At 57.4% G+C, this 27967-nt stretch overlaps 1 protein-coding gene across 1 annotated transcript in view; it reads left to right on the top strand.

Annotated features, from left to right (window-relative positions):
- The first annotated feature begins 2495 nt into the window (after positions 1-2495).
- The window catches only part of CELSR3 (cadherin EGF LAG seven-pass G-type receptor 3), a 26037-nt gene continuing 565 nt past the window's right edge, over positions 2496-27967 (top strand). The window contains exons 1-35 of the mRNA XM_042782888.1: positions 2496-6243; positions 7754-8404; positions 9078-9303; positions 9588-9703; positions 10057-10145; positions 10251-10408; positions 10972-11135; positions 11425-11550; positions 11641-11819; positions 12243-12428; positions 12947-13063; positions 13455-13626; positions 13798-13939; positions 14031-14151; positions 14460-14643; positions 14928-15029; positions 15254-15268; positions 16390-16484; positions 16660-16869; positions 17109-17304; positions 17567-17722; positions 18120-18294; positions 18925-19092; positions 19301-19427; positions 19519-19725; positions 19940-20114; positions 20353-20465; positions 20813-20892; positions 21384-21510; positions 22489-22605; positions 22714-22862; positions 23494-23603; positions 23943-24101; positions 24604-24804; positions 25737-26625. Of these exons, the coding sequence (XP_042638822.1) occupies positions 2496-6243; positions 7754-8404; positions 9078-9303; positions 9588-9703; positions 10057-10145; positions 10251-10408; positions 10972-11135; positions 11425-11550; positions 11641-11819; positions 12243-12428; positions 12947-13063; positions 13455-13626; positions 13798-13939; positions 14031-14151; positions 14460-14643; positions 14928-15029; positions 15254-15268; positions 16390-16484; positions 16660-16869; positions 17109-17304; positions 17567-17722; positions 18120-18294; positions 18925-19092; positions 19301-19427; positions 19519-19725; positions 19940-20114; positions 20353-20465; positions 20813-20892; positions 21384-21510; positions 22489-22605; positions 22714-22862; positions 23494-23603; positions 23943-24101; positions 24604-24804; positions 25737-26625 (9950 nt within the window). The remainder of the gene's footprint in view (positions 6244-7753; positions 8405-9077; positions 9304-9587; positions 9704-10056; positions 10146-10250; positions 10409-10971; positions 11136-11424; positions 11551-11640; positions 11820-12242; positions 12429-12946; positions 13064-13454; positions 13627-13797; positions 13940-14030; positions 14152-14459; positions 14644-14927; positions 15030-15253; positions 15269-16389; positions 16485-16659; positions 16870-17108; positions 17305-17566; positions 17723-18119; positions 18295-18924; positions 19093-19300; positions 19428-19518; positions 19726-19939; positions 20115-20352; positions 20466-20812; positions 20893-21383; positions 21511-22488; positions 22606-22713; positions 22863-23493; positions 23604-23942; positions 24102-24603; positions 24805-25736; positions 26626-27967) is intronic.

The following is a 27967-nucleotide window of genomic DNA, read 5'->3' as shown; positions in this document are numbered from 1 at the left end:
ACAGCAGCCTCAAATCCAGGTCTCTGGACACACTGGTCCCTGGGTGAAGTTTGGAGATAGGCGAACAAGGGTGAACCATTTGAGGGTCTCGCTGTGTTCCTAGGAAGTAGAGGCAAGACTAGATTTACAAGAAGAAACTATCACCATTTGGCCTCTGTGTTTGGGAGGTATTAGATGCTGCCACTGCGGGTGGAACATGGAGGTGAGTGCAGGTGGGGAGGAAGGTTCCATGGGACCACAGCCTTAACGGGTGAAGGGGACCATCGAGGGAGCAGGTACAGTATGGAGCGTCAAGAAAGGCCATCCGCAGTGGACGTAGCGGCTCGCAGTGGACATAGCGGCTCACAGGGGCGTCCTAATGGTGGAGGAAGGAAGCAAAGCTTGATTGTTCTCATCTGTGGTCCCTTTACACATTTTTAGCACATTTGCCCAGTCAGCCTCCAGGGCCTTTTCTTACAGATGATGAATGCCTCTTGGTCATTCAAGGCCTGGCTCAGATATCTCCTCCCCCGAGAAAGTCCAGATTTCTAAATTGAATCTGGCGCATCCTCTGAGTCCCCAGCAACCTTCGCCCGCCCGAGAGGTACCTGTCTCCTTCGTAGGTGTTAGGTTTTGTGCCCATCATTCGCTAGATCCAGGGCGGAGATTCTGTCAAAACTACCTCCGGACCCTCCCTCCGGGCCCTTCTTCCTTCCACCCTGAACCGACTGGAACCCCATCGGAAGGTGTTCGCTTTCAGCATCTCTACAGATGCTTTATCACCACGCGTAGATCCGCGGAAACCTAGACTGTGTGACGGCCTCGAGTTTGTGACCCCCGAGGATCCTCACATTGAGAGACGCGGAGGACCAGCTGCAGCGTACCAGCCTGCTCTCCGTCGCTACGTGAGGCGCTGGGGAGACGGAACCCGCTGCATCCCCGTTTTCCCGGAAGCAAAGAAGTCGACTGGGAAGAGAATAGGCCATTTGATTGGTTGGTGGTGATGTCATAGGTACCGTTCTAGACGAGCCAAAGCCTTGGCCAGGAGTTCTTTGCTTGTTTGAAGCAAGATCTAACAGGGGAGCAGTGCCGGTGTAGCGTTCCAGGCCTGGGCCCTGAACCCCTCCTGCGTCCCAGGCCGCCTGCGTCCTCTGCATGTGGTGCTGCAGCCCGCTTGTGCTGCCGCCTCTGCGGGCGATTTATAGAGTGCCTCCTGGGTTATCTCTCCCGGCTAGCCGGGAATCCACCGAGTCACCTTCTTCCCAACAATAAGTCGGCTGTAGGAGGCGGGGCCTCTCATTATGCCAATAGAAACACCGGCTCTCTGATTGGAACGCTCTTCCTTCTCCCGCCTCTAGTCGTCTGTGACGTCTGCTCCGCCGGCTTCACCCATTGGCCACTTGGGACCGGTGTGTGCCAGAGCTGCAAGGTGTGGATAGAGCTGGATTGAACAACCAAAGGAAGACTGAGTCTCTGTTAGTCCCTTCAAGGGGTTAAGGGACGCGGTCGCGGTGGGCGATGGGCGGGGATCCTGTGCAATCGAGCTCGCGGCTGTGCAGCAACGCCGAGCTCCACGTGGCATCCCATAGAGCTCTGGACCGGCGGCCTAGAGAAGGGGTGTAGCCTCCAGTGGAGGACCCCCAAGCCTGAGATACCGCTGGGATCCTGCGGGTTAAGGGAGAGTCTGTCCCCAATCCTGCAGCCTCAGGCCGGTCAACTCCCGTCTTGCTCCACAGGGGTGTTCCAAACAAGCTGATGGTCACGACATGTTTCATGAGTTAAATAAAACTCAGTCGAACAGTTGAAGCTATTGTTCGGGTTCTGGCGCCCCAGGCCCCCATCCGACCATCGTCCCTTCATCCCTCAGGATTCCATATGGTCCTCCTGCCCAGGGCCGTGAGCAGCTATATTTACACGTCATGGATACCAAATTTTCAGACGGAAATCCGGGACAGGGTTGGAGACTACTGCTCAGGAAGGACAAGAGACCTTCAAGCAGAAAGAAGGCTGGAGTAGACGCGGGAACACCGCTTGGGGAGGAGGGGAGGCGGGTGAGGGCGGTGGCCAAGATAGGAGAGGGCGGACCCAACGGCAGCAAAACGCAGAGCTCCGTTCAGCACCCTGGGCAGCGATTATGCCCTTAACAAATATGGCGATAACAGCTTCTATAGTCAAAGCTGCCATGCGCAACGGGTTATACCATAGGGTTTGGGGCGTCGGGGCGGAGGTGGAGCAAACCATCTGGGCGGCCGGGAGCCATGTTGGAACGGCAGGAGGCGGCGGCGGCGGCGGGGATGCTGTGGTGGGGGCGGCAGAAGCCGGGGCCACGCACCAAAGGGGCTCTGGCCGCGGAGTAGATGGTGCCCAGAGGGCGGCGGCGGCGCGGAGCGACAGGCCGAGGGGCGGAGGGCCGGGGTGGCGGCAGCGGTCCCGGAGGGGGCCCGAGCGGCGGGGGGGGGCCCACGGCCCAGGCCGGGGCGGGGACCGGCAGAGGCCTTGTGGGGAGGCAGGGGGTGATGGCGAGGCGGCCGCCGTGGCGAGATCTCGGGGGGCCGCCGACCCCGCTCCTCCCTCTCCTCCTCCTCCTCTCTTTGTTCCCCCTCAACCGAGGGGAGCTTGGGGACGGCGGGGGCCAGGGTTGGGGCCCGGGGGCAGCTGCTGCTACGGGGCCCTGGGCACGGAGCGGCGGCGGCGCCTTAGCTCTTTGTCCCGAGACGCCCAAAGTCCGAGAGGATGAGGAGCTTGGCCTGGAAGCCAGGGGGCCCGTCTTCGTGGGGCTCCGAGGGGGAAGGCCAAACCTCCGGAGCGGTCGAGGGCTCCTTGAACGGCCAGACGCGGTGCTGGAGGCTGAGCATAAGGCCCAGGCATTGGATGGCCGCGGGCGAGAGACAGGACAGGCACCAGAGTCTCTGTTATGCTGGCGCCCGGAGGTTTCTTGTAGCGGGAAGAGAGGACCCGTGCAGGGAGACGGGTTGTCGCCGGAACCTCTGTCTCCAGGAGTGCTGGGCCCGAGGGACAGCTCGCCCCTCCCTTTGGACCTTCTGACTCGGGCCCCTGGCCCCAGGCCTGTATCATTCCAACGGAACTCTGGGAGAGGTGCCCGCAAAAGGGTGGGAACCGCGCACTGCTGCGGAGAATTGGGGGCGCCAGGGCTCCGGGATCAGAGCGAGAGTGCTGCAACATTCCGAGCAGAGAGGACAGCCTCCCGGCCGGACTGTCCTACCCAAGCTACGGGGTCTGGTCTCGGGCTAGATTCAGCACCACGCACGATCAGGACAGCTCCCGCGCCGGGTTCAGCACCTCTGGAGTCTCGGACAGCTCCTGAGTTTCTGCCCCAGCGCATGCGCCCCCGCAGTCTCCTCCGCCGCCGCTTTCTCCCGCAACGTCCCGGGCCGCGCCCGCCGGGGGTCGAGGCCAGGCCAGGAGCCTGGAGAATCCTCCCAGCCAGTCGGGCACGCCCCCGTCGCGCCGCAAACCGCCACCCTCAGTTTCCTCAGTACAACTACCAGGCACTGGTGCCCGAGAATCAAGCGGCCGGCACCGCGGTACTACGCGTGGTGGCGCAGGACCCGGACGCGGGCGAGGCTGGGCGCCTAGTCTATTCTCTGGCAGCGCTCATGAACAGCCGCTCTCTGGAGCTGTTCAGCATCGATCCGCACAGCGGCCTCATCCGCACTGCAGCCGCGCTGGACCGCGAAAGCATGGAACGCCACTACCTGCGCGTTACGGCGCAGGACCACGGCTCGCCGCGCCTTTCGGCTACCACCATGGTGGCTGTAACAGTGGCTGACCGTAACGACCACGCGCCGGTGTTTGAGCAGGCGCAGTACCGAGAAACCCTTCGTGAGAACGTGGAGGAGGGCTACCCCATCCTGCAGTTGCGTGCCACAGACGGCGACGCGCCTCCCAACGCCAACCTGCGCTATCGTTTCGTGGGGCCGCCGGCAGCGCGCGCCGCTGCCGCAGCAGCCTTTGAGATAGACCCGCGTTCCGGCCTCATCAGCACCAGCGGCAGTGTGGACCGCGAGCACATGGAGAGCTATGAGCTGGTGGTGGAAGCCAGTGACCAGGGCCAGGAGCCCGGGCCACGCTCGGCCACCGTGCGTGTGCACATAACAGTACTGGACGAGAACGACAACGCCCCCCAGTTCAGTGAGAAGCGCTATGTGGCTCAGGTGCGCGAGGATGTGCGCCCCCACACGGTGGTGCTGCGCGTCACAGCCACCGACCGGGATAAGGACGCCAATGGACTGGTGCACTACAACATCATCAGCGGCAACAGCCGTGGCCACTTCGCCATCGACGGCCTAACTGGCGAGATTCAGGTTGTGGCGCCTCTGGATTTTGAGGCGGAACGAGAGTATGCCTTGCGTATCCGTGCACAGGACGCTGGTCGGCCACCATTGTCCAACAATACAGGCCTGGCCAGCATCCAGGTGGTGGACATCAATGACCATACGCCTATCTTTGTCAGCACACCCTTTCAGGTGTCCGTCCTGGAGAACGCGCCCCTGGGCCACTCTGTCATCCACATTCAGGCAGTGGATGCCGACCACGGGGAGAACTCCCGATTAGAGTATTCCTTATCTGGTATGGCACCTGACACACCCTTTGTGATAAACAGTGCCACTGGCTGGGTCTCTGTGAGCGGCCCCCTGGACCGTGAGTCTGTAGAACATTACTTCTTTGGTGTGGAGGCACGAGACCATGGCTCACCTTCACTCTCTGCCTCAGCTAGTGTCACAGTGACTGTGTTGGATGTTAATGACAACCGGCCTGAGTTCACCATGAAAGAATACCACTTACGACTGAATGAGGATGCAGCTGTGGGCACCAGTGTGGTCAGTGTGACCGCTGTAGACCGTGATGCCAACAGTGCCATCAGCTACCAGATTACAGGTGGCAACACCCGGAACCGCTTTGCCATCAGCACCCAAGGGGGTGTGGGTCTGGTGACACTGGCTCTGCCACTTGACTATAAGCAGGAACGCTACTTCAAGCTGGTGTTAACTGCATCTGACCGTGCCCTTCATGATCACTGCTATGTGCACATCAACATCACAGATGCCAACACTCACCGGCCTGTCTTTCAAAGTGCCCACTACTCAGTGAGTGTAAATGAGGACCGGCCAGTGGGTAGCACCGTGGTGGTCATCAGTGCCTCTGATGATGATGTGGGTGAGAATGCTCGTATCACCTATCTCCTGGAGGACAACCTGCCCCAGTTCCGCATTGATGAAGACTCAGGGGCCATTACACTACAGGCTCCCCTGGACTATGAGGACCAGGTGACCTACACACTGGCCATTACAGCTCGGGACAATGGCATTCCACAGAAGGCAGATACCACTTATGTGGAGGTGATGGTCAATGATGTGAATGACAATGCTCCACAATTTGTGGCCTCCCACTACCCAGGGCTGGTCTCTGAGGATGCTCCACCTTTCACCAGTGTCCTGCAGATCTCAGCCACTGACCGAGATGCTCATGCCAATGGCCGGGTCCAGTACACTTTCCAGAATGGGGAAGATGGGGATGGAGATTTTACCATTGAGCCCACTTCTGGCATTGTCCGCACAGTCAGGCGGCTGGACCGGGAGGCCATACCAGTGTATGAGCTGACTGCCTATGCAGTGGACCGTGGTGTTCCTCCACTACGGACTCCAGTCAGCATACAGGTGACAGTACAAGATGTGAATGACAACGCACCCGTCTTCCCAGCTGAGGAGTTTGAGGTGCGGGTGAAGGAGAACAGTGTTGTAGGCTCAGTGGTGGCCCAGATCACTGCAGTAGACCCTGATGAAGGCCCCAATGCCCACATCATGTACCAGATCGTGGAGGGGAATATCCCTGAGCTGTTCCAAATGGACATCTTCTCTGGAGAGCTGACAGCTCTCATTGACCTGGACTATGAGGCTCGACAGGAATACATGATTGTGGTGCAGGCCACATCTGCCCCTCTGGTCAGCCGGGCCACTGTGCATGTCCGCCTGGTTGACCAGAATGACAACAGCCCTGTGCTCAATAACTTCCAGATCCTCTTCAACAACTATGTATCCAACCATTCAGATACTTTTCCCTCAGGCATCATTGGGCGCATCCCTGCTTATGATCCTGATGTCTCTGACCACCTCTTCTACTCCTTTGAGCGTGGCAATGAGCTGCAGCTGCTGGTGGTCAACCAGACCAGTGGGGAGCTGAGACTCAGCCGAAAGCTGGACAACAACCGCCCACTGGTGGCCTCCATGTTGGTGACTGTCACAGGTGAGGGGCAGGGAGCAGGCAAGGGACCCAGTGACCCCAACCTGTCAGCCCTAGGGGCCCCACAGAGCACCTCAAACCAAAGAGGGATTTCCAAGTCTTCCAAGACTCCCTCACGTGCTGGATCCCTGCACCCCCACAGGATCTGTCATAGACTTCACAGGGATTATGCTTAAACTCTTGGGAAGTCTCCACAGAACCCCAGAGATTCCAGAGCACCTAGTAGACCCTATAAAGACTGTAAAGAACTATCTACTACCCCAGGGACAGCCCTCCACCCTAGAAAGATCTTGGGGCCTTGGGGTAATGACCTAGAGGTCTCAGGCAAAGCCAGCATAGGCTAGTCAACCCACATCACGTCCCTATTCAGATGAAGGATCACTTCTGGTCCAATCTGACCCACACAGTCGCATGCATGTGTGCAGTAGAGGGAGGCCAATAGTTTAGTGATCAGCAACAGCAGTGTATACTGGCAGCTTCAGGCAGAGAGCAGGTTTTCATTGGCCCAGGTTCTGTCTAAAGGGCTGACTTAGGTCCTGCCCTTTGGAAAAATGACCAGAGAGCCATCTTACTTTCTTCCTGTTGCCACTTCTCCAGGCATTTACAAACCTCTCCTTCATGGAGGCTGGAGAAGCTCTCACAGTGCCTACTGAGGGCTGCAGAGTTGGGAGGCAAGCTTAACTCCCTAAGTCTGAAGCAAAGGCTCCTGGCCTTTCCAGAGAAGACACAGCCTTCCTTTATCCTTCAATTCACTTAACAACAAACCCTTTTTGATTGCCCACTATGTGATAGGGTCTGGGAACAAGGCAGATAAGTGTCTCACCATCCTTTCTAGGAGTGGCCACTGAGATCACAGGATTCACATCTGAGGCAACTGGCAGCTTGCTGAACCGTGAGGCTGAAGGGTGGTCTGTGGTCCAGGACTCTCCTGGAGGAAGAGAGCTTGCTGAGCCAGGGTTCCAGGGGAAGGGACATTTAGTGGTCATTTGGCCAGAGCCCCTCTAGTGTCATGGGGGAGCAGTGTGCTGATCCATGAGAGATAGAGGGTGGGTGATTCCTGACCTGGAACCCTCCTTGTTTCTTGGAGAGAGGTTTTGGTGCTTCTGCTATGCTTGTACATAAGGGAATGAGTTGCCAATTGCCCTGGCTCCTCTTAGTGCCCTGAGTGGGAGTGGCCTGCTGACCATGGTAACTTGTGGGAGAGTAGATCACAGACAACCTAGGACCTTTCTCCTGGGCTATTGAAGAGTGACTTTGACTTATGGGTGTTGTGGTTGTTGGTTGATCTGGTCCAGACACACCCTTGTGTGGGGGTAGGAAGCAGCATCTTGGTGACACCTTGATGCTGGGGAACTGATGATCATTAGCTCCAGATCCTCTTGTGTCCTGATGGGGTCACCCTGCTGACACATAAGTGCTGGAGGACTGGGCAGTCACTAGCCCCAGGCCTCTTGTGTCTCAAGTAGAGGCAGCCACTAAACCTAGGCTGACCCTGCACTTGCCCTGCCCACAGATGGCCTGCACAGTGTGACAGCTCAGTGCGTGCTGCGTGTGGTTATCATCACGGAGGAGTTGCTGGCCAATAGCCTGACCGTGCGCCTCGAAAACATGTGGCAGGAGCGCTTCCTGTCACCGCTGCTGGGCCACTTCCTCGAAGGTGTGGCCGCGGTTCTCGCTACGCCCGCCGAGGACGTCTTCATTTTCAACATCCAAAATGACACGGACGTGGGGGGTACCGTGCTCAACGTGAGCTTCTCAGCACTGGCGCCGCGCGGAGTCGGGGCGGGCGCTGCAGGGCCCTGGTTTAGCTCCGAGGAGCTGCAGGAGCAACTGTACGTGCGCCGCGCCGCGCTTGCCGCCCGCTCACTGCTCGACGTTCTGCCCTTCGACGACAACGTGTGCCTGCGCGAGCCCTGTGAGAACTACATGAAATGCGTGTCCGTGCTGCGGTTTGACTCGTCCGCTCCCTTTTTGGCCTCGGCCTCCACGCTCTTCCGCCCCATCCAGCCCATCGCTGGCCTGCGTTGCCGCTGCCCTCCTGGCTTCACTGGAGACTTCTGCGAGACTGAACTTGATCTCTGCTATTCAAACCCTTGCCGCAACGGTGGCGCCTGCGCGCGGCGCGAGGGTGGCTACACTTGCGTCTGCCGCCCGCGCTTCACGGGTGAGCAGGGCAGGGTTGGGAGTGGGGCCAGAGCTGGGTAAGCCTAAGGCAAAGGCTGGGGGGCAGGACTACAAGACTACAAAGCGAGTGAGGCTTGGGCACCGCTGCTGATCCAACAAAGACCGGTGTGGGGCGCAGTTAGACCAGAGTACACAGAGTCCAACCCGGAGAGAGCGTAGGGCCTAGAAAGAACAGTTACCTTGGGTACTGGCGGGGCTGTGAAGGAGGCGCAGCCACGGACAGGTTGTTGTTGTTGTTATTTGCCGTGGAGTCGGCCCCGACTCATAGCGACCCCTCCTTGGGTTTCCGAGGCAGTTATCACTACGGAAGTAGGATTGCCCAACCTTCCTTCCGAGGACTGGCTGGTGGGTTTGAACCGCCAGCCTCCTGGTTAGCAGTCAAGTGCCTTAGGCACTATGCTACCAGAGCGCCCAGGGGCAGGGCTATATAAGGACACGTGGCCGCAGATGGGGCGGGACCATGGGCAGGCGTGGCCTGGCGCGGCTTGGAGAGTGAGGCGGGCCAGACCCACCGGCGGCGGGCCCTCAGAGAGCTCCGCCTTTTCCAGATCTTGGAATCCAGTCTCGGAGGGCGTGGCGTTGGCAGGGCAGGGCTTGCTGGAGCAGGGGCGGGGCGTGGTCTTGACCGCCTCTGACAGCAGCTTGGCCTCTAGGAGAAGACTGCGAGCTGGACACCGAGGCCGGACGCTGCGTGCCGGGGGTCTGCCGCAACGGGGGCACCTGCGCCGACGCGCCTGACGGCGGCTTCCGCTGCCAGTGCCCCGCAGGTGGCGCCTTTGAGGGCCCGCGATGCGAGGTGGCGGCTCGCTCCTTTCCACCCAGTTCCTTCGTCATGTTTCGCGGCCTACGGCAGCGCTTCCACCTCACGCTGTCCCTCTCGTAGGTGCCCGCCCCTCGCCTTTGAGCGTCCTCGTCCTGACGCTGAGACCCTGACTCGGATTCCTGAATGCCCCATCCTGACATCCCACAGAGCACTGCCCTCTCCCCTGGTGCCCTGACCCGGGCTCTCAGAGCGTCAGTGCACTGGCGTCATCTGTTCGTCCCGCCCTCCCTTGTCGTTTCTCTTTTTACCCCAGCCTGGGCAGTTGCCTCGCTAACTTTATCATAGGGGTTGGTGGGTGTGTGAGGTAGTGTCTGACTCATGAAGCGCCTTCCCCACTCAGGTTCGCGACGGTGCAGCCAAGCGGGCTACTTTTCTACAATGGTCGCCTAAACGAGAAGCACGACTTCTTGGCCCTGGAGCTCGTAGCTGGGCAAGTGCGGCTCACATATTCCACGGGTGGGTGCCCCCGGAGGGTGTGTATTCCCACGGGGTGTGAGTGTGGGCGAGTGGGTGCATGTATGTGTGGCATGGCTGGGGTGCACGGATTGGCTCTTTGTATACCTACCAGGCAACTGGGTAGACTAGCCTTATGGCCTCATGGCCAGTTACTATGGAAAGGTCTGGGTTTCCACGGAATGTGCGCTTTTCCCATCTGTCCAAAGGCACTCTGGTCTGCCAGGGTGGCCACTAGTGAGGGTAGTGATCTGACTGCACTCAGGGTTACCCTGGAAGTAGCTATACCTCCATGACTAGGAGAGTGGGGACATATTGTCAGCTCCAGATAGCCTCCACACACATCCCCTCCACAGGCGAGTCCAGCACAGTGGTCAGCCCCACAATCCCAGGAGGCCTGAGTGATGGCCAGTGGCACACAGTGCATCTGAGATACTACAACAAGGTGGGCACCACCCTTGGCATGGGAATTGGGGGGAGCTGGGATTCCAGGTTCTGCATCTCAGGGGTTACCCTGGGGGCCCTGTTGACTGGTGTGCCTGGGTCTTAGCCCCGGACAGATGCCCTGGGGGGTGCTCAGGGTCCCTCCAAGGACAAGGTGGCTGTGCTGAGCGTGGATGACTGTGACGTGGCTGTGGCCCTGCAGTTTGGGGCTGATATTGGCAACTACTCCTGCGCAGCTGCTGGTGTGCAGACAAGCTCCAAGAAGTGAGGCCCCCAGCCCTGGTCCCCATGCCCTCTGCCTGCCAGACCTACCCTTCACATACCCCATTCCTCATTCCAGCCTGCCAAACTCCCCATTGTTCCCCCCAGAACTACCAGATTTCCCTTCCTCCTTTCTAAGACCTTCAAAGTCTACCTTACCCTAGCCCCCAACCCTGTATTCTACTCCAGACTCCGTACTCCCACACAGTCCCCCAGGTCTTTGTTCCCCCACCCCAGCCTTTGTAATTCCCTACATCCCCATCCAGCTCCTTAATCTCATATGCAACCCCCCCCCCGACTCTCTTCTTCTCTATCCCCTACCCCAGTCCTTATCCTAGGCCTCAAACCCCACTTCTTCACTTTTTCCCAGACCACTTGCCTAGTGTGAACCCCCCATTGTGTCCCCACAACTGAAGTAACGTCCTAACTTCTTTCCAGCCTGGCCTCAGCTCCCCCCTGCCTCAATCACTGTACCCTCTGAGTCCTACCCCTCACTTCCTACAGCCCCCAGGAGCAACCCCACCCTGGCCCCAGTCCCACCAATGACCTGGACCCCTGACCCCCAGGTCTCTGGACCTGACGGGGCCCTTGCTCCTGGGGGGTGTCCCCAACCTCCCCGAGAACTTCCCCGTGTCCCACAAGGACTTTGTCGGCTGTATGAGAAACCTGCACATTGATGGCCGCCAAGTGGACATGGCGGCCTTCGTGGCAAACAATGGCACCACAGCAGGTAGGCCTGTAGTTTCCACCAGCCCTGCCTATACCCTTGTTACCTTCATAGGGAGGGGGTGGAGAGCTCCAGGGGGTGACCCCAGATCTGACTTTACCCTAGTCTCCTTTGATCAAAAGTGCCATATCACAGTCCTGCCTTTGGGGCTTGATTTCTACCAACACCCTCCCCTAAAGAACATAGGGCTGAAACCGTGGCCACTCTTGGTGTTTTTGCACCCCTATGGCTATCTAGCATTCATGCCTACCCTTTCCTGTTCTCACATCCCCCATGTGTTTTCCTCTCCCAGGCTGCCAGGCCAAGCTGCAGTTTTGCAACTCAAACCCTTGCAAGAACGGCGGCCTCTGCTCAGAGCGCTGGGGTGGCTACATCTGCGATTGCCCTGTGGGCTTTGGTGGCAAAGACTGTCGGCTCAGTGAGTGGGCAGCACAGGGCAGGAGGGACGTACAGGGTAAGGTCTGCTCCTGGGGTGGGGCCTATGACCCTATTCCTGTTATCCCTTCAGCAATGACTCATCCTTACCATTTCCGTGGCAATGGTACATTGAGCTGGGACTTTGGAGATGATGGAAATGACATGGCTGTGTCTGTGCCATGGTACCTGGGGCTGGCGTTTCGGACACGGGCAACACAGGGGGTCCTGATGCAAGTGGAGGCTGGGCCACACAGCACGCTCCTCTGCCAGGTATGTCTACCCACCCGACCCTTCCCTGGACCCTTAGCTCTCAATCTCTGGCCAACCAGCAACATTCCTACAGGTTTAGGCCCAGTCACAAAGCATCCTTCTCTGCTAATTGTACTGGTCTGGACCCTGTCTCTTGACCCTGTTCCCCACTATGATGTCCTCAGCAGGTGTAGGGTGCTAGCACAGCTTTTGTACCAGCTGTACCAACCCATCACCCCTGATCCTAATCTGTTCACTGACCCAACTAGCAGTAGCAGTGTCCCCTGACAGAACACCCTTCCGTGCTAAGTATAGCCTTGACCCCACTGTTCTGACCTCTGATATTCCTGACTTCATCTGAGCCTCTTCATTTCACCTCCTGACCCTCCTAGGCCCAGCCCAAGTTGGGGTTCTGACCTCATAACTGTGCCTCTCCACTTGCAGCTGGATCGAGGGTTGCTGTCTGTGACAGTGACCAGGGGCTTGGGCCGTTCTGCCCACCTCCTCCTGGACCAGGTGACTGTCAGTGATGGCCGGTGGCATGATCTGCGGCTGGAGTTGCAAGAGGAACCAGGTGGCCGGCGGGGCCACCATGTCCTTATGGTCTCACTGGATTTTAGCCTCTTCCAGGTCTGGCTTCTAACCCTGGGATATTCTGTTGTCAGCTTTCCAGTCAGACCCATGTCATTTGACCCCACCTCTAGTCCAGCTCCTCTCAACTTCTCCCACTGATGTTCTCCCCTAGACCCTCTCCTCATATCCCTGCTCTGAAACAACCCCACCTGCCAGGTTGGTCCGCTTTCAGGTACCCATCCCACTAGGGAGGCCACCCAGATTTCTGGCCTGGTCTTGGGCTACTTCTGTGTTCATCCCTTTGCCTGCCACCTGGAAGCCCCTTCTGGTCTCTGCTTCCCAGACCAGAATCAGAATTTCAGGGTCCATTCTGGGTCCAGCTCTGGAATGAAACCTTCCTGTCACCTCATTTCCCATGCTCCAACAGGTCCTCTATTCATTCCCAGACCATTCCCCTGGTATAGGGGAAGAGAGCATATTCTGCAGGACTAGGACAAGACCATGATTGACCCTGGGATGGGGCAGGGGTCTGTCACACCCCCGTACCCCTAGTGCTGACCTGCTCCCTTCCTCAGGACACCATGGCAGTGGGGAGTGAACTGCAGGGTCTGAAGGTAAAGCGACTGCACGTGGGAGGACTGCCCCCCAGCGGTGAGGAAGAGGTTCCTCAGGGTCTGGTCGGCTGTATCCAGGTGGGGGTCAGCATGGGAGCATGATACAGGGGCATTAGGGTCAGGGATTGGCAGTCAGGGGCTCCTTGGGACCTGAAAAAACTACATTCAAGTGAGGGTGGTCATGGGTTCGGAGTACCCTGGAACCACCAGACAGGTCAAGCTTTTCTGTGGTATTGGAGGTCAGAGTTTAGATTAGATTATCAGGGGTTATTTGGGGTCTGTATTGGGAACAGTACAATTAGAGATCCCACAGAGGGATTGAACTGGGAATGCCATGGTCAGGACCTTGGTTTTTTGGGGGATATGGGGGAGACTGCATGTTAGGAGTCATCAGACCGGGCTGGCTCTGCAGGACTTGGGGCTGAGGTACCTTGATGTGGGCTTCACCTCTTGCTGGCTGTGTCCATAGGGGGTATGGCTCGGCTCCACGCCCTCAGGGTCTCCAGCCCTGCTCGCCCCTAGCCACCGAGTGAATGTGGAACCTGGCTGTGTTGTGACCAACGCTTGTGCATCTGGGCCCTGCCCACCCCACGCCGACTGCCGAGATCTCTGGCAGACCTTTTCCTGCACCTGCTGGCCAGGTGGGGCCTTGAGAGGTTCAAGGGAAGGGTGATCTGGGCAGGAGCCAGGGGCCCATGGTGAGGACTGATAGACCTGGAGAGACTGGAGGAGGTGGGAATTGAGAAGGACAGACTCCTGTTCCCTTATATGCTCTGTGTCCAGTGTCCTAAGCTCCCTGACCCAACCTGCAGGTTACTACGGTCCAGGCTGTGTGGATGCCTGTCTCTTGAACCCCTGCCAGAACCAGGGATCATGCCGGCACCTTCCAGGAGCTCCTCATGGCTATACCTGTGACTGTGCAGGTGGCTATTTTGGGCACCACTGTGAGCACAGGTCAGGAGCTGGGGGCTGAGATGATGGAGAGACCTGGCAGGGGAGGTATCACTAATATATGGAGGCATGTCATCTGGCTGTCCACCCCTAGGATGGACCAACAGTGCCCTCGGGGTTGGTGGGGGAGCCCAACCTGTGGCCCTTGCAACTGCGATGTTCACAAGGGCTTTGACCCCAACTGCAATAAGACGGACGGGCAGTGTCACTGCAAGGTGTGTCTGGCTCCTGATCTTTGACCTTTTAATCCTTCCCTTGACATGATCTGTGATTCTTGTTCAGTTTGCTGACCTCTAGCACCTGACTTGGGCCTTGACCTTGATCTCTTACCCCTAATTGCTATCTCTCATCCTTGACCTCTAATCCCTCCCTTTTCATGTGAGGCTCAGTCTTTCTTCTGGCCTGTGAGCACTGTTCTCTTGACCCTGTTCCCTTGACTCCATTCTTTCCCCAAACCCTAATCTGAGATCCCTTCTTTAAGCCACGACTTCTGACCTCAGGCTCCTGACCCATCCTCAAACAGGAGTTTCACTACAGACCTCGGGGCAGCGACTCATGCCTCCCATGTGACTGCTACCCCGTGGGCTCCACCTCGCGCTCATGTGCCCCTCACAGCGGGCAATGTCCCTGTCGCCCAGGAGCCCTTGGCCGCCAGTGCAACAGCTGTGACAGTCCTTTTGCAGAGGTGACAGCCAGCGGCTGCCGGGGTGAGCAGTCTCCACCCAGCTCCACACTAGAGAGCTGGCTCCAGCATGCTGCCACCAAGTATCAGTGTCATGCTTGGCTCTTTGGGTAGGGGCTCTGGGAGGCTTCTTATGAGGGAGACTAATTACACTCAGGGGACCCCACATTTGTCCTAAGAACTTTGCTGACTTGTCACAGAATTTGGACTGACCTCATCTCATAGCAAGCCAGCTCTTCTGTGGTTATCACTTGCCCCGGCACCTGGGCTGGCCCTGGCCACCTGGCTCAGTGCTGCTTCTTTCCCCAGTGCTCTATGATGCATGTCCTAAGTCTCTGAGAGCTGGTGTGTGGTGGCCCCAGACCAAGTTTGGCGCCTTGGCTACAGTGCCTTGTCCCCGGGGGGCCCTGGGTGAGTACATGGGGTGCAGGTGCATCACTGAGGGTGGGGGTGGGCCTGCCCTTTGACTGCTGGAGCCACCCCTTTTCCTGAGCTGGGTGGCTTTGTTCCTGTAAAGAGGAGGGAGTTGGGTGGGGGTCCTTGTGGGCCCCTTACCTCACAGACCTCCTCGGGGCTCTGGGTCCCTCCCCATGTCCTCACTGAGCCTCCATCTGTTTCTCTTGGCTTCTGGGCAGGATTGCGGGGTGCAGGTAAGGGGTACGTGTTTGCTCAGGTGTGCTGCTGCCTCCCATTGTCAGAGCTTTTGCATACCTCTCCCCACTGTCTGAGGTTTCTATAGACCCTCACTACTTGAGATCCCTGCGGACTCCTCCTTACTGCCTGAGGTCTCTAAAACCTGTTTTCAACTGCCTGATGTCCCTAGAGGTCCCCAGAGACCCCTCCTTGATGTCTGAGGTCCTCAGAGGCCCCCTTCCCATTGCCTGAGATTCCTGCAGACCCCTCCTCACTTCCTGAGATTTTTGCAGACCTCTTCAAGTTCCTAAATGCCTACAGGCCTCTCCCCACTTCCTGAGGTCCTTGCCAGCCTCTCTCTACTGCCTGAGGTCATGGCAGACCCCTCCCCTCTGTCTGACCACCTGACAAACTCCTCCCTGATGCCTGAGCTCCCCATGGGGACCCTCCCCACTGCTTGAGGTCTCTGCAGTGGCTGGACAGAGATTGGCTGTGTGCGCATGCTCATATGTTTGTCTTTCCATGCTTGTGTTCGCATCTGAGTCTGTTGGGGACGGGGAAGGTTCTCTGTTTCAGTCAGCATCCTTCTTGCTGGTTGCCGTGGACTCCCTTAAGGCCTAGGTCAATTCTCATTCAACCTCCCAACACAAGCCTCCACAGATATGGGGGAAGGTGGTGGCAAAGTCACCACTGGGGTGGTTAAAACAGGGTCAAGAGAACAGTGTAAGACCTACACACACACACACACACACACACACACACACTCATTTTGGTCACAGAATACGCTTGGAAGATCTTTTGTGTGCCAGCATGTCTGTGTGTGTGAGAAAGAGAATTGTGTGCCCATGTGCTTGTCCTGGGCCACATGTCTATATGTGTGTATGTCTACACCCCTGCCCTTGTGTTTTCTTTATGTAATTGATTCAGGGTGGTCCACAGGCCTCTCAAGGATTGAGTGACAAGCAACTGGGGACTGCCTGGGCTGAGGGCTGGGGCTGCTCCATCCAGGACTACAGCTACAGATGCCTGTTACTCTGGCCTCTGCCTTAGGGCTGCCCCTAGGACAAGGGAGGGTTCTATGGTCAACTCAGTGAAGATGTCCAGACCTCAAGACTTACCAGGGGTTGCCTGCCCCCAGGTGCTGCTGTGCGGCTGTGCGACGAGGACCAGGGCTGGCTGGAGCCCGACCTCTTCAACTGTACCTCTCCTGCCTTCCGAGAACTCAGCCTTCTGGTAAGATGCTAACCACATCTCTGAGGCCCTCAGGGAACGGGCCTCAGCTCTCGCAGGCACGTGGTGGGCCCTAGATAGCATATCCCAGCCCTTGGCCTCCTGAGCTGTGCCTGGTTTCACCCTGTGAAGGCCCTGGTGAACTCTAGGGTGACTACCTCCACTCTTGTCTTGGCAGCTGGATGGCCTAGAGCTGAATAAGACAGCACTGGATACCATGGAGGCCAAGAAGCTGGCTCAGAGGCTGCGGGAAGTAACTGGCCACACTGATCATTACTTTAGCCAAGATGTCCGAGTCACTGCCCGCCTGCTGGCCCATCTCCTGGCATTTGAGAGCCATCAGCAGGGCTTTGGGCTGACAGCCACCCAGGATGCTCATTTCAACGAGGTGAGTTTGTGCCTTCTGCTCCCTGGCCTGCCAGTTCCACACCTTACCTGGCTCCATAACCGCCAGCCATGGCCCAACTCAACCCTCTCTCCAGGCTCCCCCTCTTCCTTTGTCCTTTCCAGCCCTGCCCTGTTGCCTCTTGGGGTCCCTCTGAACACCTGACCATACCCCTCAAGCTGCCCTGCCCCCTCACATACCCTTTCCACCTAGCTGAGCTCAACTCCATCTCCCTCCTCCAGAATCTGCTATGGGCTGGCTCTGCACTGCTTGCTCCAGAGACCGGAGATTTGTGGGCGGCGCTGGGGCAGCGGGCCCCCGGGGGCTCCCCAGGCAGCGCAGGGCTGGTACGGCATCTGGAGGAGTATGCGGCCACACTCGCAAGGAATATGGAACTCACGTACCTGAATCCCGTGGGGCTGGTGACGCCCAATATCAGTGCGTGGCGGGTGGGGTGGGACAGGGCACAGGGCTGTGAAAGGGCAGGGACCTGGAGGATAAAGAGGCTGGGGGTGATTGATGCAATGGGGGGCAGGAGGCTGGGCCACTACCTTCAGTGCTTTGCAGGAACTGGCTCTATTCTGGTAGCAAGGAGGCTGTGGATTGTGGGACTTGGGTGTAGGATGGGGGTATGAGGAAGCATGACCCTTGGCACAGAGAAGAGGCCCTTGGGGGTCTCACCCTTCTTCCTTCTGGGTAGTGCTCAGCATCGATCGCATGGAGCACCCCAGTCCAACCCGGGGGGCCCGTCGCTACCCCCGCTACCACAGCAACCTCTTCCGGGGCCAGGATGCCTGGGACCCTCACACCCATGTGCTGCTGCCTTCCCAGTCCCCACGGCCATTCCCACCCGGAGGTGAGAGTCCTGAAGTGACCCTTGGGCTGGGTCCTGTCCCCCTTTCCCTTTCGAGCCAGATACCACATTGCCCTCTTGACAACTCTCCCCTTACCAGACCTCTCCCATGTCAGACCCCCTGTGAGACCCTCCCACGTCTACCCTTCACCCCACTATACTCCTTCCTATAGGCCTCACCTTGCTAGGTCCTCTCTCACCATCACAGATGACCCCTGCTAGAGTTTGAGGGTTCAGGGTCCACCCTGGGGAGTCCATGTCCCCTCCATGAAGCTTCTGCTTCCCACACCCCACTGTTCTGGACCTACCAGAAAGAGACCCTCATAATTGTTCAGAGCTGGGTTGGTGGGTGCTTGGGGTCGGAGGTCACCAACAATGGCTCCTCCCTCTCCTCTGGCAGTTCTGCCCTCCAGCAGCAACAGCACAGAAAATGCCACTGCCTCAAGTGTGGCCCCCCCACTGGCCCCTCTGGAGCCCGAGCCCGAGCCTGGAATCTCCATTGTTATCCTCCTTGTGTACCGCACCTTGGGAGGGCTACTGCCTGCTCAGTTCCATGCGGAGCGCCGGGGTGCCAGGTACCACAGATGGGATTACTCTAAGGCTTCTAACCCCTGAGCTCTTCCTATGAGCTTCTACCCAGCTAAGCAACCCCTTTTCTTTTCTTTTTTTTGGCAAAAGATGAGCTAGTACCCGGCCATACAGAGATGCCCTTGTGCATAGCTCTAGGGAGCTTCTCCATGTTGGGTTCTGTGTGAATTGTGTTCCCTGGAGTTGTGCAAAGTGGCAGAACTGCTGGCTGACAGACAGAGAGGTGCAGATGAGGGCAGCCACATATAGGAGAGGTACAGAACTTAAGACAGACAGACACATTGGCTGATGGAGATAGTCAAAGACAGCCCGGCTGATGGGAGTCAGATTGGGGGGTGAGCAGCGGGACAGTGAGAAGCAAATCATCCGAAGGTGCTCGTGCCTCAGACTGCAGTCTGGGCAGTAGGTCTGGAGGCTCCTTTGCTGCAGGAAACCCACCATTTCTATAGGACTCCAGCGCCTGGACCCCTGGTCTTGAGTCAGCCTCACCTAGCAGAGGCAAGAGGGGTTCTCAGAAGTGGTAGCCCTCTGGGGATCAGCATGAGGACTGGGTGAGATAGGTGGTCAGAGCTTGAGGAGGTCAGCAGTATCCAAACCCAGATGGGCTGTCTCCTCAGGCTCCCCCAGAACCCTGTCATGAACTCCCCGGTGGTCAGCGTGGCTGTGTTCCATGGGCGCAACTTCCTAAAGGGTCTCCTGGAATCTCCAATCAGCCTTGAGTTCCGCCTGCTACAGACGGCAAATCGGAGCAAGGCGATCTGTGTGCAGTGGGACCCGCCTGGCCCGTGAGAACCACTTCAGAAATCCTTGGTCCCGTTGTAAGCCCCTGGGAGGCCAGGACCCCCACTGATGCCCTTATGCAACCAAGCTTATGAGGAGTGCTGCTCCTCCCACTCAGGCACCCTCAGGCTCTCCCATAACCTCTCATAAACCCTGCCTGGCAGTGGGCACACTCCAGAGGGGACAGTAGGTTTAACTGCTGTTTGGTCACAGGGCAGAACAGCGCGGCATGTGGACAGCTCGGGACTGTGAGCTGGTGCACAGGAATGGGTCCCATGCACGGTGTCGCTGCAGTCGTACTGGCACCTTCGGAGTCCTCATGGATGCCTCTCCCCGTGAGGTGGGCTGTGTTCAAAGTCCTGCAGGAGTGAAAGTTCAAGGGGGCAAGGGGATTCTGCATGACACCCCACTGACCATCCCTGCCCCCACAGCGCCTGGAGGGTGACCTGGAGCTGCTGGCTGTGTTCACCCATGTGGTCATGGCGGTGTCTGTAGCTGCGTTGCTGCTGACTGCAACCATCCTGCTGAGCCTGCGCAGCCTCAAGTCCAACGTGCGTGGGATCCATGCCAATGTGGCGGCTGCCCTGGGCATAGCAGAGCTCCTTTTCCTGCTGGGGATCCACAGGACACACAGCCAGGTGCAGGGTCAGGGCCAGGGGGCCCCACCCGGCCCCAGGAGAGCCTGGGGCCAAAACTGAGACAGAGGTCAGAGAAGCTCAGGTTGGGACCCGGGTTTAGGGCAGGATACTGGGGTAAGATGTCAGAGGTGGGAAGCAGATGCCTGGGATGGGGGTTAGAGGTGGGGCTGGGCAGGAGAGGTCCTGACACCCCGCCCCCACCCCCCACCCCCAGCTGGTGTGCACTGCTGTGGCCATCCTCCTGCACTACTTCTTCCTCAGCACATTTGCGTGGCTCCTTGTGCAGGGGCTGCACCTCTACCGCATGCAGGTTGAGCCACGCAACGTGGACCGTGGTGCCATGCGCTTCTACCACGCCCTGGGCTGGGGTGTTCCTGCTGTGCTGCTGGGTGAGGGCCCCGCCCACTGGGCCACCCAGGGATGTGACCCCTGACCTCCATCTATCACATGGACCTGGCCCCTGACCTCGTCTCCTAATCCGGATCATGTCCCCCAACTTGAGCCCCTACATGCCATCTACTCAGGGGAAGAGCCTGCTCCACCTTCACCCCAAGTATATCCCCATGCATGGGAGTGTTAGCAGCTTGGAACACACCCCTTCAGGCCTCCCTTTGTCTGTCCTCCCAGGCCTCGCTGTTGGTCTAGACCCTGAGGGCTACGGGAACCCTGATTTCTGCTGGATCTCTGTCCATGAACCCCTTGTCTGGAGCTTCGCTGGCCCTGTCATCGTAGTCATCATGGTGAGTGCTGTACACTTGGTACCACCCCCTGCTTCTCTCATGGAGACCGTGCAGCAGATGTGGTGGTGTCATGGCTTCTTGGACATGGCTTTCATTTCTGTTCTGTGTCACTGAGCAACCACTCCCCACTCAATTGGCATGGAGATGGGGGCATGGAGGCAGAAACTTGGATACCTTCCCCCACCTCTGTCTCTTGGTATCTCAGTCCTTTTCTATTTGCCTAGCTCTGACTTTTTTTGTGATCTGTTTCTGATCTCTCTCTCTCTCTCTCTGTGACTTTCTTGCTGGCTTTCTCTCTTTCTCCAGTCTTGGTCTCTCACTGTCCCTGTTTCTCGTTCTTTGTTCAGATGAATGGGACCATGCTTCTCCTCGCTGCTCGCACATCTTGCTCCACAGGGCAGAGGGAAGCCAAGAAGACCTCTGTGCTGTGAGTCAGCCGGCAGGTGGTGAAGTGGGACTCTCAGGATGGTAGCCCCCTCCTGGGTGGAGTCTGGGGTCCCCAGAGCATCCCTGCTATAGGCTGGGCTCCAGATTCTGGGTGGTAGGATGAAGTCACACCCACCCTAGCCTGTGGTCTCTCTCTGGCACCCTTGCCGTACTCTGGCCCCACACACGCTTTCACCCTGTTGTCTCTCCTTCCTCTAGGTCTTCTCAATGTCTGCCATGTCCTGGGTGGCTCACTTTGCTCCCTCATGTTCCATGCCTTCTCTCATAGCCCCCATACTCCTGCATGCTCTTTCCATGTCCCCTCATGGCTCCCTGACTGCTCTCTTCGTTCTTGGTGTTACCTAGTATCCTCCCGAGACCTCCCATATTCCTATATGGCCCCTGCGTGTCCTCCTGGGCCCCTTGTTTGTACTCCCATGTTTTCTGTATGTCTGTTGTGTGACCCCTTTGTGTTCTCCCATGTCTCCACAGCAGGACCCTTCGCAGCTCTTTTCTGCTACTTCTGCTGGTCAGTGCCTCCTGGCTCTTTGGCCTCCTGGCAGTCAACCACAGCATCCTGGCCTTCCACTACCTCCATGCTGGACTCTGTGGCCTCCAGGTAACTTTGTTGATCCTCACACACTCTGAACCCAGGAGAGACCACAGCAGGCTGGATTCAACCCCAGAGAGGGCAATGACCCCAGGCTGGGTGCTAAACTTGAATTGACCTTCACCAACACTGAGGCATCTGGCCCCCTGCTGATCCACACTGACTGTCTCAGCTATCTAGCACTGCTATAACAGAAATACCACAAGTGGGCGACTTTAACGAACAGACATTTATTTTCTCACAGTTCAAGAGGCTAGAACTCTAAATCTAGGGCGCTGACTTTAAGGAAAGGCTCTCTGTCAGCTCTGTGGAATAATCCTTGTCTTGGCTCTAGCCCAGGAGTTCCTCTGTTCCTTGGACATCCCCACATGGTGTCTATCTTTCCTTCATTTGTGTTGGCTTCTCTCTGGGTCTGGGAGCTCTGGTGGCATAGTGCTTAAGGCATCTGACTGCTAACCCGAAGGCTGGCGGTTCAAACCCACCAGCCACTCCTCGGAAGGAAGATGGGGCAATCTACTTCCATAGTGATACCTCCTTAGAAACCCAAGGAGGGGGTCACTACAGTGAGTGGTTTTTTTGGTGTTTCTCTCTGGGTCTAATGTGCTCTTTTTATATGTCAAAAGCCGTTAGGTTTAAGACACACCCTACACGAATATATGCCTCATTAACATAACATAGAAAACTCTATTCTCAAATGAGATTACACCTACAGGTTCAGATGCTAACACATATTTTTTGGCAAGACACAATTCAGTCTGTAACAGTGGTCTCCACTGACTCCAGCTACTCATTCCACACTGGCCTCTCAGCTGTCCCTACTGACTTCTTCTAACTCCTTTACTGACTTCCCCTGGGCTCCTTGCTGATCCAAGGTGCCTTAGACTGACCCCATCTGACCGCTAGTGGCTCTCTCCTGACCTTCTCTTCCCCTTTTCTGATCTCTTACTGGCCTTTGCTGACCCCACACTGACCTTTGCTGCCCTACAGGGCCTGGTAGTGCTGCTGCTCTTCTGTGTCCTGAATGCTGATGCTCGGGCTGCCTGGACACCAGCTTGCCTGGGCAGGAAGGCAGCCCCCGAGGAGGCGAGGCCAGCACCTGGGACGGTGAGGGGCTGTCAGGGCCTTGGGGGGCCTGGAGGAGGACCCTGGGAGTCCAGGGCTCCAGGTCTTTCCGGGGCTGGCTCATACTTTTATCCCCACCGCATCCTCTAGGGGCCTGGTACCTATAACAACACGGCCCTCTTTGAGGAGAGTGGCCTCATCCGCATCACTCTTGGAGCCTCCACCGTCTCCTCAGTAAGCAGTGCCCGCTCTGGCCGGACCCAGGACCAGGACAGCCAGCGGGGCCGCAGCTACCTCAGGTGGATGGGAGGGCCTCCTCACAAGGGGGGCACAGGACCAGGGCAGGCTGGAGCAGGGCAAGGAGAAGGGCCTTACTGGACTGTCTTTCTGGCCAACAGTCCTCTGTGTGGTGGGTTGAAGGTGGAGGTGGCATTGGCTGAGGCAGAGAACATGAGAGGTGGAGGTTTGTGTGTGAGAGAGTGTGTGCTGTGGGTCCCCAGGATTTGAGGAAAATACACCCAGGGCAGCAAAATACTTAAGGCTCGGCTGGGTTAGGGATCTTCTGCATGTGCTGAGAGTACAAGCAGTCATAGCAGCTGGTCCCAGGGGCCTTCTTCCTTATCTCAAAGTCCCTGTTGCCACCACCCAGGGGAAACAAGCCCTTGGGATTTTCTCCCTTGGGGAAGCAGGACCTGACCCTCTGTCCAGCCAGCAGCCCCACATTACAACCAGTTAGTATCACAAAGTCCTCAGACTAGTAGACTCACCATCTTGGCCTTCCGTGTTCGTACCAGAACCTGGGCCCCTGTTGCTGTCTGTACCCCAACTCCTTCTGCCACATACCCAAGGGTACACATGTGCAGCTGGCTGTACACTGAGATGCATCACCCTCCAAAGAACCCTCTTTGATGGGGGCTCCTGCATTTCCAGGGACAATGTCCTGGTTCGACATGGCTCGGCTGCTGACCACACTGACCACAGCCTCCAGGCCCACACTGGCCCCACTGACCTGGATGTGGCCATGTTCCATCGAGATGCTGGTGGAGGTGGGAACCTGGCCCAGGGAGGAAGGACCCAGGGGAGCTCACTCCTATCTCCCTTTCTTCTGCCCCAAACTCAACAGTGGCTGGTTGGGGTGGGGTGAGCTCCCCCAAGTCACTGTCCCAGGAGCTAACCATGCAGTCAGCCCAGGTTTCTCATATCCACTCCTGAGAAGCCCTAGCCCTTCTGTTCCTGCCCCAACTCCAACCTCCCCACAGGTCCCCAGCCCTAAGCCCTTTGCTGTACCTACTCTCAAGATCTTTCAACCCAGCCTCTTTCCTTACCCCTCAAGTCCTTCCCAAGCCACGCCTATACTCTCTGACCTTCCTAACCCCCAGGTGTAGACTCTGACTCAGACAGTGACCTGTCTTTGGAGGAGGAAAGGAGTCTGTCCATCCCGTCTTCAGAGAGTGAGGACAATGGCCGAACGCGGGGGCGTTTCCAACGTCCACTCCGCCGGGCAGCCCAGAGTGAGAGGCTCCTCACTCACCCCAAAGGTGATGGGGGCCCTCTGACCCCATGGGTGACCAAGGGATACCCCATTGTCCTCTTAGATGTGACTTGGACTCTGTTGGCCCCCTAAGAATGTTTGGGTCTGACTCATTGGTGGCCCCTATCCTGGTGTCATTGTTGGGACCTCCATGCACCTTTTCCTATCCAGTGATCAGGAACTATCTGGGCAACAGAGAAATGAGTCAGGAATGTTTAGGGTAATCTGTCTTCTCTCCATCCCCTCATCTTCCCTGATACCTCAGTTATCAGGTCCCCTCATCCCTGGTCTCTGTCTACCTCCAGCAGGGGGTGGGTGCTTATCAGTAACCCCCTCCCTGCTGGTTCCATTATTCTCTCAGGAGATATCCTCTCATTTTTCCCTCTACTCATCAAGAGCAGCCAGGGCTTCAAGGGTTGTTGGGCCAGGGGTCACTGAGTCTGGGTCACAGAGGTCATGGGTCACTGGGGTCAACCCAGAGGCTCCTGTAACCTACCTTGGCTCCACAGATGTGGATGGCAATGACCTCCTGTCCTATTGGCCAGCGCTGGGAGAGTGTGAGGCAGCACCCTGTGCCCTGCAGACCTGGGGCTCCGAGAGGCGCCTGGGGCTAGACAGCAGCAAGGACGCAGCCAACAACAACCAGCCTGACCTAGCCCTGACTAGTGGGGATGAAACCTCCCTGGGCCCAGCCCAGCGCCAGAGGAAAGGTATCGGGCCTGGGGACCACCTATGCCCTTATCCAGAGCATTTCTGCCTCCTAGTCCAGACTGCAAGGAGCCTTGCAAGTGCAGTGGTTAAGCTGCTAACCAAAAGGTTGGTGGTTTGAACCCACCAGATGCTCTGTGGGAGAAAGATGTGGCCATCTGCTCCTGTCAAGATTATAGCCTTGGAAATCCTATGGGGCAATTCTATTCTGTCCAGTAGGGTTGCTGTGAGTCAGAAGCAGCCCAGTGGCAGTGGCTTTGGTTTCTGGAATCCTAGTGCAGCCTTAGAAACCTTATGGGATAGTTCTACTGTGTCCTGTAGGGTCGCTGTGAGTTGGAATTGAGATGATGGCAATGGGTTTGATCCCAGACTGCTTCACAGGGATCCTGAGAGCTGTGGCTACTCTGATCTGAGGGGCTTCTGCTCCTCTACCCTGCTTCACAGGTCTCTGGGGACTGCCCCTGTCCTGCCCTACCCAGCCCCTCTCAATACCCTGGCCTGCACTGTGAGGGTATCAGGGACTGCTCCTGTCTCAACCCAGGGGATTCTCCTTCCAACCCCAATAAGTTTCATGAGAATCCTAGGAGCTGTTGCACCCCAGGCCCAGAGCCCCTGCTCTAAATGTAGAAGGTTTCTGCTCCCACTCCTATATCAAAGGGACCTAGGGACTGCTCCTGCCCCAGCCCAGGGGATTCTTGTCCCTCTGATGCTAGCCTTCATTGCTAGCACCTAGAGACTGCCCTGCTTTGACTTGCGAAGTGCTTGTATCCCCACTCTGACCCTGTCCTACTTTGTCTCAGGGACCCCAGAGGTTGCCTCTGCCCCTCCCTGACTAGTTTCTGCCTCCATCCCCTGGGCTGCTGCCTCCCTAGACCCAGGGAATTCCTGCCTCACCCTCCCACACACACACTATCCCCACTTGTTCTTCCCTCAGGCATTCTGAAGAATCGGCTACAGTATCCACTGGTTCCACAGACCCGAGGGATCCCTGAGTTGTCCTGGTGCCGCGCAGCCACCTTGGGCCACCGTGCTGTGCCAGCTGCTTCCTATGGCCGAATCTATGCTGGTGGAGGCACAGGTAGCCTTTCACAGCCAGCTAGCCGCTACTCCTCCCGAGAACAGCTAGATCTGCTCCTCCGGCGACAACTCAGCAGGGAGCGACTGGAGGAGGCCCCTGCCCCAACTCTGCATCCTCTGAGCCGACCAGGTTCCCAGGAACGCCTGGATGCTGCGCCAGGCCGCCTGGAGCCCAGGGATCGGGGCAGCACTCTGCCACGGAGACAGCCACCTCGGGACTACCCTGGTGCCAGAGCTGGCCGCTTCGGGTCTCGGGATGCCCTGGACCTAGGAGCACCTCGCGAGTGGTTGAACACACTGCCCCCACCCCGTGGTGCCCTGGACACTGACCTACAGCCCCCACCTCTGCCCTTGTCTCCCCAGCGACAACTCTCAAGGGACCCCCTCTTGCCATCTCGGCCCCTGGACTCTCTGTCCAGGAAGTCGAACTCACGGGAGCAGGTGGACCAGGTGCCTAGCCGGCACCCCTCACGGGAAGCTCTTGGGCCACCCCCACAGCTGCTCCGAGCAAGGGAGGACCCAGCCTCTGGACCCAGCCATGGCCCCTCCACAGAGCAGTTGGACATTCTCTCCTCCATCCTTGCCTCCTTCAACTCTTCGGCCCTCTCCTCCTCTGTGCAGTCCTCAAGCACGCCTTCTGGCCCCCACACCACTGCTACGCCTTCTGCTACCGCCTCTGCTCTTGGACCCTCTACACCACGCTCTGCTACATCCCACAGCATCTCAGAGCTGTCACCGGACTCAGAGTAAGCCGAGTCCTGTCACCTGGTCACACCCTCATGTTTAGGGCAACCTCCCATGTATCCTGCCCTATGTTCCACACAGAGTGGGTACAGGTTGGCAGACAAGTGTGGGCTACCCAGGCTTAGTACAGCAGGGAGCTGTAGGTTAGCAGCAGAAATCTGGCAGGGAACGAGGGTATGACCACCAGGGACTTGCTGGACCTCTTAGACTAAGGAAGAGAAATAGCTGCATTCTAAAGGGTTTGAGCTAATAGAGGAGGAGGGCAGGAGCCGAGACCCAGAAGTGAGAGTAGCCTGGTACATGCCCAGGGCAGGGACGAGAGGTGGAGGCTTGAGTCAGGGCTGACTCCACGGCACATAGCAACAACAACAACATGGGTGAGATAAGAAGGGGCTGGAAGTGGTACCAAGATACTGGTGCCTCATATGCCAGACTGAAGAGTGCATGTTTGTCAGAAGGTAAATCATTCATTTAGTCAGTAGTAAGTTCTTCCTGCCTGAGGGTGCTGTAGGCTGGGGCACTCAAGAGTTGAGATGGGGCCTGGTACATCTCAGGTGCCTGTGGGGCATTTGTGGGCAGACATACCTGGGAAGCAGGTTGATACACAGGCCTGGGCTCAGGAGAGAATTTTTTGAAGAATGCCCCAGGAAGGCCAAGTGCACCATTGTTTAAAGGATGGAGGTACTCCTGAAGGAGTAGGGAAGAAATGACAGATCAGGAAGGAATCAGGAGTTGCCAGGTCTTGGAAGCCAAAAGGAGAGTTGAGTTTCAAGAAGGAGGACTAAGTTGGGTCTGATTGTGGGAATCTCTAGAATTGAGAGACAGTTTTTTGGGAAAGGGGACCCTTCCTTGGAGTGGGACAGAGGAAGCCACCAAAACTTGAGCAGGCCCAGGACTAGGGGAGGACAAAAGAAGTATGAAGGGGCAGGGGGCATGGAACCTGGGGTCTGGAGGGATTCCAGAGGGTAGGGATGAAAGGAAGCTGATCTACCACCTGGGACCCCTGCAGCCCATCCTTGGGATCTGGCTTGTGGGAGGTGGACTGGGAAGTTTGGGCAGGGGTTCAGGCCTTGGAGTCACACAGTCTGTTTCAGATTTGCCTCTCACCTCATAAGTTGTGTGACCCTGTTGTTGTTTGCCTTCGAGTCGGCCCTGACTCATAGCGACCCCTCCTTGGGTTTCCAAGGCAGTATCACTATGGAAGTAGGATTGCCCAACCTTCTTTCCTAGGCAGGCTGTATCTCTGAGCCATAGTTTCCTCAGCTATAAAATGGGTCTGATTTATGAGACAGTATCTCAGTCAAGTGCTTAACAGAGTATCTGTACATAGTTGTTGTTGTTGTT

Source organism: Orycteropus afer, unplaced genomic scaffold (assembly GCF_000298275.1).
Source record: "Orycteropus afer afer isolate SDZICR_OR568_19922 unplaced genomic scaffold, OryAfe1.0 scaffold00498, whole genome shotgun sequence".
In the NCBI taxonomy this organism is placed as follows: Eukaryota; Metazoa; Chordata; class Mammalia; order Tubulidentata; family Orycteropodidae; genus Orycteropus; species Orycteropus afer.
Note: the sequence above shows the minus strand (reverse complement) of the source record. Positions and strands in the feature narration are given on the sequence as shown.